Raw genomic sequence first — 16,800 nt, forward strand, 5'->3', positions numbered from 1 at the left:
AGAGTGCTAGATTTACAGGGGTGAGGCACTGTGGCCGGCCTCAATATTTTCTTTCTGTAACTTTTCCATTGTTTCCTTGTATTATGAGGAGCTTGTTTTTCTCTTACATTGTGAAATATTAAAAAAAAACCTCCTTCCTTCCTTATTCCTCTTTTGTTATTGGAATTTAAAAAATCCTCTTTTCTTCAGAGAAATTATTTTTTTATTACCCTAGAAATTTGTATTAAAGTTAGAAAGGGGGGGAAGGATGGGTGGAGGGAGGGTGATAGGTGGGATTATACCTGCGATTCTCTTCACTCAGCCTCCCAAGTAGCTGGGACTGTAGGCGACCACCACAGCGCCTGGCTATATCAAGTGGTTTTTATTTGTTTGTTTTTTTGAGACAGAGTCTTACTCTGTCACCCTGGGCAGAGTGCTGTGCCATCATCACAGCTCACAGCAATCTCAAACTCTTGGGTTTGAGCAGTCCTCTTGCCTAAGCCTCCTGAGTAGCTGGGACCACAGGCAGCACTATCATTCCTGGCTAGTTTTTTCTTTCTTTAGTAGAAATGGGGGTCTCGTTTAGGCTGGTCTCAAATTCCTGAGCTCAAGCAATCCACCTGCCTTGGGCCTGCCTATCATGTTTTTTTAAAATCAAATTATAGCAGAAAATACAAACTGAAATTTAGCATCAGCTTTTGTTTGCTTATTGTTGCTAAGTGGCAGCGCTTTTGTCCTGCAATGGGCCAGCGAGCTTATGGGATTATACCACATCAGTCTGAGAGGAGGCTGTGAGACTACTCAGACCATGTCTTCTCTGGGTTTCTGAGAGGACCTAACAAGAGTGGAAATTCTCCAGTGTTTCTTCACATACCAGTGGTTTTAACACCAATCTCCCAAATTAATTAATTTATTCACCAAGTATTTATTGGTGCTTCCTGTGTGTCAGGCACTATGCTAGGTGCTGTGCTATCTGCAAAGAGGAGAAAGTCCCCATCTTCATGGAGTTACGTGGGGAGGGATAGATAATAGGTAACTGAATTTAAATTAGTAAGTCGTGTAGTTGCAGAGAATGTCAGTGCAGTGAAGAAATCACATGGGACGTGGATAGAAAGTGACATGGAGGTGGGGGGCTAGTAAGGAAGGCTTCTGTAAGACCAGGAGCTAGGTGTTAGAGGAGCCAGCCCTGAGAACAGCTCCAGAATGAGACGGGCAAGCTGACACACTAGGTGCAGAATGGAAAGCAATAAGCCTGAGCACAATGTGTTCAGGGAGAACGCTCTGGTTGTCTGCCATGGAAGGGTTCAGGTCCTCAAGGCCTCCTCAGGTACTTGGGGACTATTGTCTCTCCTGTCTTTCCACTTCCCAGCTTTTTTCCTGTCACTGCCCTGCTCAGGATCTCTATAAGTTCTTTTTAGCCTGGTGTTGGAGGCCTTCCAATTTGACCTTTCTGACCATATCTTCTTCTCAACTTGAACCCTCTATCCCAGCCAGCCGGGTCGACTTACTTATATCTCTCAAACATACCATGCATGCAGAACTTTTCCCATTTTGTGTCTTCTGTTTCATACTTGGAGCTTTTCATTGATTGGCATCTTTCCACATAGGCTGCGCTTAGCCCTCACTAGGACCGTGGGCTCCTGGAGACATTGTGTTTTATGCATTGCAGGTACTCAAAAATAAACCTTTGATTTATACTGTTTTATTTAAAATTTCAATTACTGTGGCAGATTTAAGTCTTTTGGGGCAGTTTTTTGCAAATCTGATTAATGCCGAGTATGATTTTCATGTTAAAAATGCTCATCCATAGCCGGGCGTTGTGGCGGGCGCCTGTAGTCCCAGCTGCTCGGGAGGCTGAGGCAAGAGAATCGCGTAAGCCCAAGAGGTAGAGGTTGCTGTGAGCCGTGTGACGCCACGGCACTCTACCGAGGGCGGTACAGTGAGACTCTTGTCTCTACAAAAAAAAAAAAATGCTCATCCATGCAAACTTATGTATACGCTTTACAAGGTTCTTGGATTCCTTAAAGCCCATCCATGTACCTAGGTTAAGTTCCCTTGATTTATTAGACTGATAATTCTAAAATTCTGTCTGAGCTGATAATTAGATTTTAACCAAGGTATACTTTTCCTGAATGAGTAGCCCTTTTCCTAACTTGAATATCTTCTGTGAGTTTTTTTTTTTTTTTTAAAGATGGGGTCTTGACCTGTGTCCGTGCTGGAGTATGATCATAATTCATTGCAGCCACAAACTCCTAGGCTTACATGATCCTCCAGCCTCAGCCACTTGAGTAGCTGGGACTCAGGTGCCAGCCACCACGTCTGGCTCTTTTGTGGCTTTTTAAGGGTTATTTTCTCCTGCATGTATTTGTGAAGCCCTGAGAATCCAAAAGAAGAGTCAGTAACGGATGATTCAGAGTTCCTTGCTCAGAGAACCACGTTCATTGCCATCCGTGGTTGCCACCATGGAAGCCAGAGCCAAATTAAGCTTCATTTATAGTAACTGTATTTTCCTTCATTGGTAGCAATCTTATTCTGTGTCATTCTAATTTTTTCTTTCTATTTATGAACATTATTGCTCCTTTGTCCTTAATTATAAGCTATCTGCAGTCCTTTTTTAGAAGGGGGTTTAGTAAATAGAGCATTTGAAAATAGCAGCAGGGGCTTTAAGAAGAGAACGAGCCAGTAGTGGTGTTTCCATTTTCATTCAAATTCTCCTCTGTCCCTAGCCTTTTTGTGTATAGCCATGTTTATTTCAGACCATGGACTGACTTTGTTTAAGGGACATTTTAAGAAAAAGGGGCTTTCTATTGCTCAATTTACCTAATTGTTTTCCACTTGACCACTTGGCCTGTGAATTTGTTTTCCACTTCCCTCTAGATCACTGCTGCTTCACTGTTCTTTTGCTGGTCCTGGGCTGGGGCTGGTTCTTGTATGTGTTCTTTTGTTCCGAGAGTCTGATACACTGCCTTGGAAATCATTAGGTAGCATTTATCAGAAAGGAAACAGAAGGGTTTTCTATGAACACTTTCTATGTTAACTTTTAAAGAGATAGGAGAAAAAGATTCTTTGGTCAAATGCATTTGGTAAATGTTACATTAAACAAAAGTAAACACATTTTTTTGTGTTGGATTTCTCTCACGTGCATTATGAATCACCAAGCAAGATGGGCAGTGCAGCTTTCCCCAAATTATTTGACTTATTTTTTCTGTTTAGAATACCCTTCACAGATTGATGTGAAACAGTTTGGGAACTGCTTATAAAAGCAGTTTTATACAGTGCTTATAAAAATGTTACTTATGAGTAAATATTGATGTTTCATACCTTTTAAATCCTATATAGAGAAGCCATTTCATCAGAGTCAAGTGACAAAAAGATATTTATTTATTTATTTTTTGTAGAGACAGGAGTCTTACTCTATCGCCCTCGGTAGAGTGCCATGGCGTCACACAGCTCACAGCAACCTCCAACTCCTGGGCCAAGTGATTCTCTTGCCTGAGCTTCCCGAGTAGCCGGGACCAGAGGCGCCCGCCACAACGCCTGGCCATTTTTTTCGTTGCCGTTTGGCTGAGGCCTGGCTTGAACCCACCACCCTCAGTACATGGGTCCGGTGCCCCACCCACTGAGCCATAGGCACTGCCCCAATTTTTTTTTTCTTTTTTTTTCTAGTTTTTTAGCCGGGACTGGGTTTGAATCCGCTACCTCTGGTATGTGGGGCCGGTGCCCTACTCCTTTGAGCCACAGGTGCTGCCCAAGATATTTATTATTTATACTTTGCCATCAATATAAAACTATTTTATATTTGTACAATTGTAGATTTCTCAAGTATACATTTTTATCAGTATGTTTCTTGTTTATTGGTTCTGTGTAGTCTAAACTAGGCAAATGGTTATTTCTTATGGGAGCCTCTTTTTCCTTGCTCTTTTTTTTTTTTTGAAACACTCTATGTCACCCTTGATAGAGTGCGTGGCATCACAGCTCACAGCAACCTCAAACTCGTGGGCTTTAAGTGATTCTCTTGCCTCGGCCTCTTTTGTAGCTGGGACTACAGGCACCTGCCACAGTGCCCAGTTACATTTTTGTTTGTTTAGCAAGCTTGGGCTGGGTTTGAACCCACCGGCCCTGGTGCATGTGGCCAGAGCCCTAACCACTGAGCTACAGTGCCAAGCCTTTCTGGTCTTTGATACAGTACCTGTATCGTATCTGTAGAAGGGAGTTAGAAACTTTTTGTAGGTTCATTCATTCATTTCCCAAACTTTAGTGCCAGATACATACCAGAGCAGCACTGGATATTAGCATACAATACAGGTGGTACTGGGTGTTTGCATACAAATGCAAGTAAGAACAACCAAGTGTGCTGTGTGAAGCATCTCTAGGAAACCATAGGAGCTCAAATGAGAGATACTGGAAAAATTCCTGTAGAGCAGCGGTTCTCAACCTGTGGGTCGCAACCCCTTTGGGGGTTGAACGACCCTTTCACAGGGGTCGCCTAAGACCATCCTGCATATCAGGTATTTACATTACGATTTATAACAGTAGCAAAATTACAGTTATGAAGTAGCAATGAAAATAATTTTGTGGTTGGGGGTCACCACAGCATGAAGAACTGTATTAAAGGGTCACGGCATTAGGAAGGTTGAGAACCACTGCTATAGAGTGACACTTCAGTTAGTCTTGAATTTTGGGTGGTGTACAATGGTCCAATAGTGGGTGGGAAAATAGGCACGGTAGAAGCAAAAGCAGCTTGGCTTGGTAGGGTACCTGTAAGGAGTTAACCAGGAGTGGAGTGTAGGTGAGGAAGAGTAGGCAAAGGAGAGGTAGGACCACTTCTGAAGCTCTGCACCTGCTCTGCTAAGGTTTATTCTGGAAGGTGAGAGGGTACCCCTGAAGGGATTTACATTGGGGTGGCATGATAGATGGGTATTTTAGAACGACCACTTTGGGAGTTGTGTAAAATTTAGAATCTAGATCAAGATCTATATCTGTGTACAATTATATTGTGTGAACTTTGGCAGGTCATTCAACGGTCCTTTTTTTTTTTTTTTTTTTTGAGACAGAGTCTCACTATGTCGCCCTTGGTAGAGTGCTGTGGCGTCACAGCTCACAGCAACCTCAAACTCTTGGGCTTAAGCCATTCTCTTGCTTCAGCCTCCCAAGTAGCTGAGATTACAGGCTCCTGCCACAACATCCAGCTATTTTTTGTTGTTGTACTTGTCATTGTTTTGCAGGCCTGGGCTGGGTTTGAACCTGCTAGCCCTGGTGTATGTGGCTGGCGCCCTAATTCCTGAGCTACAGGTGCTAAGCCTCATTTTACTTTCTGTGTCTTTGATTTTGATTCTCCTAAATACCACATATATGTGGAATCACACAGTATTTGTCTTTTTGCAATGGCTTATTTCACTTAGCCATCAAGTCCTCAAGATTCATCCTTGTAGTATATGTCAGAGTTTCCTTCCTTTCTAAGGCTGAATAGTATTCTTTTGTGTATATACATATTTTTTCTATATATATGTGATATATATATAACATTTTCTTATCCATTCATAAGTGGATACTTCGGTTGCTTTTATGTTTTAGCTATTGTGAATAAAGCTGCTATGATATGGGCATACAAACACCTCTTCAAGACTGGTTTTAGTTGTGTTGAGTATATACCCAGATATAGAATTGTTTGATAATATGGTGATTCTATTTTTAATTTTTTGAGGTATCACCATACTGTTTTCTAGAATGACTATATTAACATTCCTACCAACATGCACAAGGGTTCCTATTTCTCCATTTCCTCTCCAACACATTATTTCCTGTTTTGGTGGTAGTAAGTGTGAGGTGGTATCTCATTGTAGTTTTGATGTACATTTCTATGATGGTTAGTGATGTTGACTATCTTTTCATATGCATTTTGGCCATTAGTATATAATTGTTGGAGAAATAGCTGTTCAAGTATTTTGCCCATTTTTTAAATTGAGTTAATTTAATTTGTTGTTGAGTTTTAGGAATTCTCTATAATATTCTGGATATTAATACCTTATTAGATATATGATTTGCAAATATATTTTTTCCCATCCATGAGTTGCTTTTTTACTTTGTTTTTAGTCTTTTTTACTTTTCCTTTCTTTTTCTTTTTTTTTTTTTTTGAGACAAGAGCCTCAAGCTGTCACCTTGGGTAGAGTGCTGTGGCGTCACAGCTCACAGCAACCTCCAATTCCTGGTCTCAAGCCATTCTTGTGCCTCCACCTCCGAAGTAGCTGGGACTACAGGCGCCCACCACAACACCAGGCTATTTTTCGTTTCAGCTGTCATTGTTGTTTGGCGGGCTGGGGCTGGATTTGAACCCGCCAGCTCAGGTGTATGTGGCTGGTGCCTTAGCCGCTTGAGCCACAGGTGCCGAGCCTCTTTTTTCTTTTTTTTTTTAAAGAGACAAGGTCTTGCGTTATGAGCTAGGCTGAAGTACAATAGCATGTTATAATTCACTGAAACTTTAAATTCCTGTGCTCAACTTACCCTCCTGCCTAAGTCTACCAAGTAGTTGGAACTACAGGCCACTAATGTCCCACTATGCCTGGCTCATTTTTTATTACTGGTAATTTTTTGTAGAGACAGGGTCTCACTATGTTGCCCAGGCTGCTCTCAACTCCTGGATTCAAGTATCTCCCTGCAGTGGCTTCCCAAAATTCTGTAATTACAGATGTGAGCCACTATACCTGGCCTATATTGTTATTTGATGCACAAAACTTTTAATTTTTATGAAGTCAAATTTGTCTGTATTTTGTTATCTGTGCCTGTGGTGTTATATACAAGCCTTTGTTAAGCCAAATCCAATGTTGTGAAGCTTTTACCCTGTGTTTTTTCCTAAGAGTTTTGTGGTTTTAGTTCTTACGTTTAGGTCTTTGATCTCTTCTGAGTTAGTTTTTGTATATGGTATTACATAAGGGTCCAGTTTCATTCTTTTGCTGGTTGATTTCTAGGTCTCCCAGCACTATTTGTTGAAAAGACTATCTTTCCCTACTGAATAATCTTGACATCCTTGTGAAAAATCATTTCATCACAGGCGGTGCCTGTGGCTCATTGTGTAGGGCATTGGCCCCATATACCGAGGGTGGAAGGTTCGAACCCAGCTCCTGCCAAACTGCAACAAAAAAATAGCCAGGCATTCTGGTGGGCGCCTGTAGTCCCAGCTACTTGGGAGGCTGAGGCAAGAGAATCACCTAAGCCCAGGTGTTGGAGGTTGCTATGAGCTGTGACAACATGGCCCTCTACCGGGGGTGATAAAGTGAGACTCTGTCTCTAAAAAAAAAGTAGTAATAATCATTTGATCCCATATGTTGGAATGTTGGAAGGTTTATGTCTCGGCTGTCTGCATTGTTCCCCACATCGCTTTTTAAGTATGTTTTTTCTGTTTCTGAGAGAGTTAAAGTCTTTGAACTTATCTGACATAAGAGTTGATTTGATTTTGTCAATATTTTCACTTTCATGTGATATTTTACTATTTTTGTTTTTATTTTTTCCAGAGAAGAGGAAGTGTCTTGCAGTGGACCTCTATCCCAGAAACAAGCAGAATTTTTTCTTTCTCAACAGGTACATTAATTCTGTAATGAATTGCAAACTATTTTTTAATTCTTTGACATTGTAAGTCATGGCATATACCTGTTAATAGGTTTATTAGTGAATCCTGATTATCCTTTACTCTCCACCCTCTCTGCTCTAACAGTGCAATTGTGGCTATGTGTCCCTTCCTATTATATGTGTCATTTTATTTTTTTATTAAAGTTACAATGCAGGTTCATTTAGTAATGGCACGTGACTAACAAACAGCCCCAAAACATGTGATTTAGGAGACTTGCTTCCCTTTTCTCAGCATTTTATTATGTATGTTTTCAAACATAAAGATGACTTGAAAAGCATTGTATAGTGACTTCCCCTTAAGCCCGTATACCCACCACCTAGATTCTACAATTAATACTTTTTTCTCTTCATCACATATTGACCCATCCTCAATCCAGCCACCATTTTATCTTATTTTTTGATGTATTTAAAATTGTAAACATTGGGCGGCACCTATGGCTCAGTGGTATATTGGGCAGCCCCAGAGTTTGAGGTTGCTGTGAGCTGTGACGTTACAGCACTCCACCAAGGGCAACATAGTGAAACTCTGTCTCAAAAAAAAAAAAATAAAATAAAATTCGGTGATGCTAGTTAGTATGTATTTCCATATGGGTATTGATCATTTGTTTCGACTGAGTTGTCCTTTTTAAATTTTAGGCTTCTTTGTTAAAGAATGATGAGACTAAAGCCCTCACTCCAGCTTCTTTGCAGAAAGAATTGAACAACTTGTTGAAATTTAATCCTGATTTTGCTGAAGCGGTGAGTCTTTACTGGAATTTATTGCTGAGTTGTAAAAGAATGATGGGGCCACTCTTGATATTGAATAGCCGTGCAAGTAAGATTCAGTTCATTAGTCCAGGTTCTTGAAAGAAATCATGTTGTTGGGGGGGTGGCACCTGTGGCTCAGTGGGTGGGGCGCCAGCCCCATATACCGAGGGTGGCGGGTTCAAACCCACCCTCTGCTGAACTGCAACAAAAAAATAGCTAGATGTTGTGGCAGATGCCTGTAGTCCAGCTGCTCGGGAGGCTGAGGCAGGAGAATCTTCTAAGCCCAGGAGTTGAAGGTTGCTGTGAGCAGTGTGACGCCACAGCACTCTACCGAGGGCAATATAGGTGAGACTCTGTCTCTACAAAAAAAAAAGAAATCATGGTGTTGGCAAGTAAACAACTAAGTGCAGGTTGCAAAGCTCTTCCCACCCTCCCCTCTATGTTCTCTTCCATTCATCATCTCTCTGATGTTGTGAATTTCAGACTAGACATGATAGAGTTAGACTTACCAAAAAAAAAAGTTATGAGCTGAAAAACCTTTCCTTTCTCCTGTTCTGTCTGTGTTTTAAAGTTCTAATATTCCATTAGAGTTCAGTGGACTTAAACTCAGTGTTTTAAAGTTCTAATATTCCATTCTTTATTGGACTCTTTCACTCTGAAAATCTTCTTCATAATACTTGGATTTGACATTTGATTTTATCCACCTGTACAAATGTTATTTGTTTTGCATCTTAGGAACTTGTATCTGCACGTTAAGAGGGAAATTTAAATCAGTGTTTAAAAAAAAGAAAATAATTAGTAAAATAGGAAAAGCCTCACCGTGTTTTAACTAGACATTTAGAAAAATTGATTTTAGGGCCGTGCCTGTGGCTCAGGGAGTAGGGCGCCGGTCCCATATGCTGGAGGTGGCGGGTTCAAACCTAGCCCCAGCCAAAAACCAAAAAAAAAAAAAGAAAAATTGATTTTATAACATATATGAATTTGTGTTTTAAGATTTTTAATTTCAAACTCTTGGTGATTCTTGAAGTGCAGTGATTCTCAACCTTCCTAATGCCGTGGCCCTTTAATACAGTTCCTGTGGGTCGCGACCCCCAGGTTGAGAACCGCTGTTGTAGAGTGTCTGTTATCATAGCTCACAGCAACCTCAGACTCCTAGGCTTAAGCAATTCTCTCACCTCAGCCTCCAGAGTAGCTGGGACTACAGGCACCTGCCACAAGCCTGGCTATTTTTATTTTTTATTTATTTATTTTTTTTTTTATGTAGAGACAGAGTCTCACTGTACCGCCCTCGGTAGAGTGCCATGGCGTCACACGGCTCACAGCAACCTCTAACTCTTGGGCTTACGCGATTCTCCTGCCTCAGCCTCCCGAGTAGCTGGGACTACAGGCGCCCGCCACAACGCCCGGCTATTTTTTTTTTTGTTGCAGTTTGGCCGGGGCTGGGTTTGAACCCGCCACCCTCGGCATATGGGGCCAGCGCCCTACTCACTGAGCCACAGGCACCGCCCAAGCCTGGCTATTTTTAGAAATGGGGTCTCGCTCTTCTTGCTCAGGCTAGTTTTGAACCTGTAAACTCAATATGCTCCCTTTTTTTGAGACAGAATCTTACTCTGTTGTCCTGGGGTGGAGTGCCAGGTCATCATAGCTCACAGCGACCTCAAAGTCTTGGGCTCAAGTGATTATCTTGCCTCAGTTTTTCTGTTTTTGGTAGAGATGGGGTCTCACTCTTGCTGGGGCTGGTCTCGAACTTCTTAGCTCATGCAATCCACCCACCTTGGCCTCCCAGAGTGCTAGGATTACAAATGTGAGCAACCATGCCTGGCCTCTTGGTGCTCTTTAATACCTGAGCTAGATGAGGTCTCCTACCCTCATTTATCACTCGTAGGTCCTAAAGTAGCCAGTATCATAGTGGCTGTAGGTTTAAGGTAAAACTGATACAAATACCAGTGAAACTCCTGTTTTTTATTTGAGGAGTTCCTCTGGTGGGGATGGGGGGTGAACTGTGCCAAACCAATGTGTCTTGAACCTGTTTTATTCTGCCTAATAGGGAAAAGATTAAGCTAAACTGTGAGTATCTTGTTAGAATGGTAGAGGATACATGAGTGTTTGCACCAGTAGAATGCTGCAGTAGTCTTGCACAAGAGGTAGAGGAACATTTTAAATATGTTAATTATTTCTTGTTTCAGCATTATCTCAGCTATTTAAACAACCTCCGCGTCCAAGATGTTTTCAGTTCAACACACAGTCTCCTTCATTATTTTGACCGCCTGATTCTTACTGGAGCTGAAAGCAAAAGTAATGGGGAAGAGGGTTATGGTCGTAGCTTGAGATACGCTGCTCTGAACCTGGCTGCCCTGCACTGCCGTTTTGGGCACTAGTAAGTTGATAGACTTTTGTCTGTGCAGAAATTAAAGAAACTAACTCTCAGATGTTGATTGAGATACGAAGAAAAGAGAGAGACTCTTCAACCTGAACTTGTCAGTAACTTCCAAGGAGGGAACCTTTTTGCCCTGGAACAAAAGTTAACGAAAACTGGCTACCTAAATAGTCTGCCCCCTGGTGTCACTATTTAGCATTGCTATCTTAGTGCCTGGTCTCTCATTTCTTCTAAGAACAAAGCCATTCAGTGAAAAGGAAATTAGGTCATTAGACCAGAAAGTCCCTAAAGGATTTTTCAGAGGTAATCATGAGGATGCAAAAGCTATTTTTAGTGTTTCAAAAAGCCAAAAGACATTTGTGCCTTTACTGGATTAAAGGCTGCACAGGCTTACTGAAAAGTCACATGTTAGCTTTTGGTTAGAATTCAGGCAGCTTAGTGAAGTGACACTGGTTTATTCTGTTGCCTAGATATGCCAGCGCTTTTAATGAATAGAAATAGGAAAATCAATTAATTATTAATTAGTAAATAAAGTAGATAAAAATGTTTCAAAACACTGTTACCTTGGAAACAGTGAAATAATATGATATAAATTATGGTGAAAGGTAAGAAATTTTAATTGAAAGAGATCTCCCTCCCCCTTTTTTTTTTTTTTTAACCAGTTGAGAGAAATGTGGTTTCTGCTACAGGCATCTTTGAATAGAGGATAGAGGGCCTGGGGTACATTAGGCTCTAGAGCAGTGATTTTCAACAGGTATGCCACAAAAAAGTTTAAAGATCATTAAATTATTTTCAAAAGAAGTTCAAAGCATAGTAAGTGTATTCTTTTTTTTACTGTTTTTTAAAATCAACATAAATTAAATTGTGTCATGGAATTGTAACTGTAGGTTCAAGTATGTCATGAGATAAAAAAGGTTGAAGAACACTGCTGTAGAGTATAGTACCCAAAGTTTAAGAATTGAGACTTCTGTCTTTTTTTCTGTGGACTGGGCAACACCTAGGGAATTTTGTTAATTTCTGGTTGTCGGGTTTTAAAAGAAACATAGATAAGTTGGACCTTGTGTGGGGGACAGTTTCAGAGTGTTGACACATTCAAAACCATGCCATGTAAATAACATGGGATCTGAGAGTATTTGGTCTTAACCAAGCATATGTTTGACATCTTCATTAGTAAAAGATCATGATAAAAGGGCTTAGATTGATTGAAGCTGTGGCTGCTAGAGGACGTTGAGACCTGGTAAGTACAAGTTAAAGGGCAAAATATTTTTGCTCATTATATGGAAGAACTCTCTGAGAAAGGCATTAGTGCAGTGCTCAAGCCTAAACCAGAGATTCTTTAAGGACATTCAAGCATCAGATTGATATTTGTACTGAAAAATGTTTAAGACTATTCCAAACTCCGTGATTTTGTTTTATTCTATAATATCTTGCAATAACTAACTTTTTTTAGTCTGCCCAGCTTTAATATCTCTTGATCAGGGCCTTTCATTTCTTATATATGCATAAATAATAGCAAAGCCATTTGTAATATTTACCAATTTTCTATTTAACCTAGTTAAAAACTATTTCCCTAGGATTTAGAAATTTGTATACAGCCTTCTGGATACACATAATCTTTTTTTTTTAGAGACAGGCTCTCACTCTGTTGGCCAGGTTAGAGTGCAGTGTTGTCATCATAGCTCACTGCAACCTCAAACTCCTCAAGTGATCCTCCTGCTTCAGCCTTTTGAGTAGCTGGGACTATAATTGTGCATTACCACTTCTGCCTAATTTTTTTTTTTTTTTTAATTTCAGGTTAATGTGAGGGTAGAAACAACTAGGGCCTGGCTAATTTTTTAATTTTTAGTAGAGACAGGGTCTTGCTCTTGCTCAGGCTAATATAGAACTCTTGGCTTGAAGCAATCTTCCCACCTGGGCCTCCCAACGTGCTAGGATTACAGGCGTGACTCACCATACCTAGTCTCAAATAATCTTTTGATGCCTAAAATTTCTTTATGTTTATAATACTATCAATGAATAGGCAGCTAGGTACACAGAATGTAAGTGAGGAAAGGCAGATTTTTATTTCATGTAGTGATAGATCAGCATGAGGAGTTAGAGAATGATGATAGTAGGGAGTGATGTCATTTTCATGAGAGACAATTCAGCAGTGTGTGCAGATCGCTCACTTCCTCAATTTGTAGATCTGTTTAAGTATTATGGTAGGTAGCAGGTCAACCTTCCTTGATCCCTGCCAACTTAATATTGGAACAGAGGCTTACAGGAAAGAAAATCTCGGAAGTGGGACTCCTCCAAATATTTTTTAAAACTAGTTTTGAAAAGACGATGAAAGTGGGGTGGCGCCTGTGGCTCAAGGAGTAGAACACTGGCCCCATATACCGGAGGTGGCAGGTTCAAACCCAGCCCCAGCCAAAAAAAAAAGAAAAGATGATGAAAGTAACAAATGCACATGGTAAAAAAAAAAGTGAAAAAATACAGAAGGGAATGCAGTAAAAAGTAAAATACTATGTCCTCTCTTTGCCCCTCCCCTCCCAGTAGTAGACAACTAAAATAAACATTTTAGGAGCAAAGATAAAAAGCTTTCCTTCATGCCTTTTAACAGAAATTCACCTAGGAGGAGAGACATGTCCATATCTCCACTGTTCCAGTTTCCTGCTACCAGGCTTGGGCTGTGCATCTGAGAGAACAAGCCCATAAATAGTTACAATTTTCAACCCAAGAACTGCCCTCTGATGACTTGTGTACAAATAACTTCCTGCTACCGTTGCTTGTGCATGTTTCTGATTGTTGATGAGATATTAATGTTTAGTCTGTCATTAGTCAACAGGCAGAGCTCGCCCTGCAGGAGGCAATTAGGATTGCCCAGGAGTCCAATGATCACGTGTGTCTCCAGCATTGTTTGGTGAGGCCATCCTCTGGTCTTGGGAGTATTGCGCATGGGTTGAGTTGGAAGCTTTTTGGAACGGACACATTTGAATTGGGTTGTTTTGCAATTGGAGCAAAGGTCTTAACGGGAAAGGGAAACTAGGTGGTAATGGGAACTCGGAAAGGGCAACCCATATTTCTGTCTCTTTCTTAATTCATGACATCTGTTCTGCTTCTGGGACATTCCTTATCTGCAAATTTTAATGCATCTTTGCCATGAAAAAATGAGTAAACCTTTAATGATCATATTTAACATTGGCATTAACAAAAACATGTATGTTAACACCTAGTAACTGGGTGAGATGTCCTGTAAAAACACAATCACCAAGCATAAGAAGAACACAGACACCACTTAACAATCACCCTAGAATCTGTCAAGTATAGGCCATGTGGGGGCTTTATGCTTTTTTTATGAAATGTGTCAGAAGTGAAGCAGATTCAGTGACTTAACTTATTTTAGTCTGGTTTTAATATGTTTGATAGGTTTCATTTAGGTTCATGAGAATATTTTAGTGGAGGATTTATTTTGTCCCTTTTTAATTCTTTTTTAAAACTACATTTCTATTTCACTAGAGCATTAGTCATTGCCATCGTCATGATATATTTTGATGATTTCTCTTGCCAGAGTTGGCTTTATGTACTGGGGCAGAAGAGATCCGATAGCTATGTTCTACTGGAGCATTCTGTGAAGAAAGCAGTACATTTTGGGTTACCGGTAAGGCTTATCTTTCTGTGAGATTGTTTCCATAAATGGTGTTGAGCCTTTGTCTCCTTTTTCTACCCACCTCTGTCATCAACCAACGATAGATTTAGAATGGGTATTTCAAGGTGTGGTTTTATTCTTGGTAGTTTCATATGCAGGTATGACTTTAATTATTAGTCAAACTACTAAATGCTGTTTGGTAGGTTTCTCTCTTTCCCTTTATCCTAATAACATCTGTAGAAGTTCCATTGTTCAACTCAATAAGAGATGTTTGTTTAGTTTACTGAGCAACACTAATTTAGTACATACTCACGTAGGCAAATTTTTGGAAAGGCTTGTTTTTAAACCAGGGATTGGCAGACTTTGCAGCCTCTGAAGGCCAAATCTGGCTCTCTGCTTGCTTATGGTCAAGCTAAGAACAGGTTTTATATTTTTAAATGATTGGGGATAATAGCACAACAACAAAGAAGAATATGCAACAGAAACCAAATGTGGCCGGCAAAATCTAAATTATTTACTCGCTAGCCTGGTACAGAATTAAGTTTGCTGATCCTTGTTTTAAACAGTAAACAAAATTAGGAACCAGTAAACCTGACAGGCAGATTTGTCCTTTATGATTTTGAGTGACAGGGAAGGATCTGAATTATAGCCCTCAGTGACATATACTGAGGGACGATGAAAGGGCATATTTACACACATGAAGTAGTGGTGACTGCTAGAATTGAGATTCCTGACGCTTGAAGAATCTTATTCTCTCAAAAACATCTATTGAAAACGACCATAGGGAATGTGACAGCTTAAGCATTGTGTCTCAAAAGTTTGAGCTTCAGTAAAATTGAAAGTAATTGTGGGTAGTGACTTAACATCTGTGCTTTTAAAATCTTATCCATGTGATTCACTTCTGGGAAAGGAAACTTAAGTGTACAGAATTGATGGTAATGACAAAAATGCCTCCTTGAAATAATGATAGACTTCTTAAGTACACATTTCCTGTGCACGTAAGCTGACTCTCTTTAGTTGAGCTTTCATCCTTGAAGATTATACTAGAAGTTAATGAAAAGAGAATTTTGTTGCTCATGATAGGCATCCTTTTTTGATCTTCTATTACATAATGTGCCCAGCACTGTTTGACATATATTATTTCATTGTAATCCTTACAACCATTCTTTATGATAGGTTTGATGCCCATTTTACAGATGAGGAAGCTGAGGCTTAGCTAAGAAGCTAAGTGACTGGCCCTAAGTCACACAGTAAGTAGCAGAGGCAGTGTTTAAGTCCAGGTCCATCTAATGCCAATGCCCTGCTGGCTCTTTCCCGTGTACCCTCTGCCTCTCTTCTAGCCCCAATTTTTCAGTAACACATCTCATATGCATCAGGGTTAAGGTCAGGCTGTAGGTACTTTCCTTTTAAATAGTGCTGTCACTGTGCATGTGCTGAAATGTGAAATCCACCACATTTCTGAAGAGCAAACAAATTCTGTCATGTAATCTCTATCTTGGGTCGTGGGTATATCTGTCCCCTTAGTACCTCGCCTCCCTGGGAATACAGTCCCTTGTTCAACAGAGAGCTTTCGCTGGGAAGACGGCAAACAAGCTGATGGATGCCCTAAAGGATTCTGACCTCCTGCACTGGAAACACAGCCTGTCAGAGCTCATTGATATCAGCATTGCACAGAAAACAGCCATCTGGAGGCTCTATGGCCGCAGGTAGGTCTTCAAGCAGATTGCCAAGGCTGGGGATGGGGGGATTGTGAATCCTTCAGAGATAAGCAGGAACTAGCAAACTGCTTCTATGAAAGGCCATGTGGACAAAGTTGCCCACCCCTCCTTTGATAGAAGTTGTTCATGCAGGGGATTAGACAGAATGTTTTATAGTTTAAAAACATTTTGTCTTTTGCAGTGACTTAGCAAAATTTTTTCCCATGCATGTTCTTACTTAACCCTTCCAGCTCCTCTGTGAGATAACTGGTTGGTGATTCTGAGATGAATAAACCAAGGTTTGCTTGATCTTGTTCTACCCAAGATCACAAATGTAGTTAACAAGTATCAGAGCCAGGACCTAAATGCAGGTCATCTGACTCCAAGCCCTGTGCTCCTTTGCTTTGAGACAGGAACCTCTCTTCCTGTTTGCAGGTGTGTTCCATGGTCGCTCAAGTAAAGCATTCCTTAAACCCCAAAGCTGTTGTGTAAAGAAAGTTGCTTTTGTAGTAACTGTGGTGTTTTCTCTGGAATATTTCCAGCTTCATGTTTACTTTTCCATTTAGCCAACATTAGCTTGGAAGTAAACTTCTGAACCAGATTTTAATTCTAGAGCCCTGATGCTCCCTCACCCCTCATCTAGCCAATCTCCTCTTTCTAGGAATTCAGTAAGGAAAGGAAGTGCCTATTTTACCAGTCTTGTTTTTGTATTTCAGATAATTTTTTGGCACGGTGTGCTCTGAGACAGC

The 16,800-nt window shown here is 40.5% G+C and overlaps 1 protein-coding gene across 2 annotated transcripts in view; it reads left to right on the top strand.

The window, feature by feature from the left end:
- ANAPC5 (anaphase promoting complex subunit 5) overlaps positions 1-16,800 on the top strand; it is a 45,743-nt gene that overhangs the window by 14,203 nt on the left and 14,740 nt on the right. The window contains exons 5-10 of one of the 2 annotated variants that reach the window (XM_053589633.1): positions 7,488-7,554; positions 8,239-8,340; positions 10,536-10,726; positions 13,547-13,628; positions 14,277-14,366; positions 15,879-16,060. In XM_053589633.1, the coding sequence (XP_053445608.1) occupies positions 7,488-7,554; positions 8,239-8,340; positions 10,536-10,726; positions 13,547-13,628; positions 14,277-14,366; positions 15,879-16,060 (714 nt within the window). The remainder of the gene's footprint in view (positions 1-7,487; positions 7,555-8,238; positions 8,341-10,535; positions 10,727-13,546; positions 13,629-14,276; positions 14,367-15,878; positions 16,061-16,800) is intronic. The other variant, XM_053589634.1, reaches the window with a different exon arrangement.

The sequence above is a fragment of the Nycticebus coucang genome, chromosome 4 (assembly GCF_027406575.1).
Source record: "Nycticebus coucang isolate mNycCou1 chromosome 4, mNycCou1.pri, whole genome shotgun sequence".
NCBI lineage: Eukaryota > Metazoa > Chordata > Mammalia > Primates > Lorisidae > Nycticebus > Nycticebus coucang.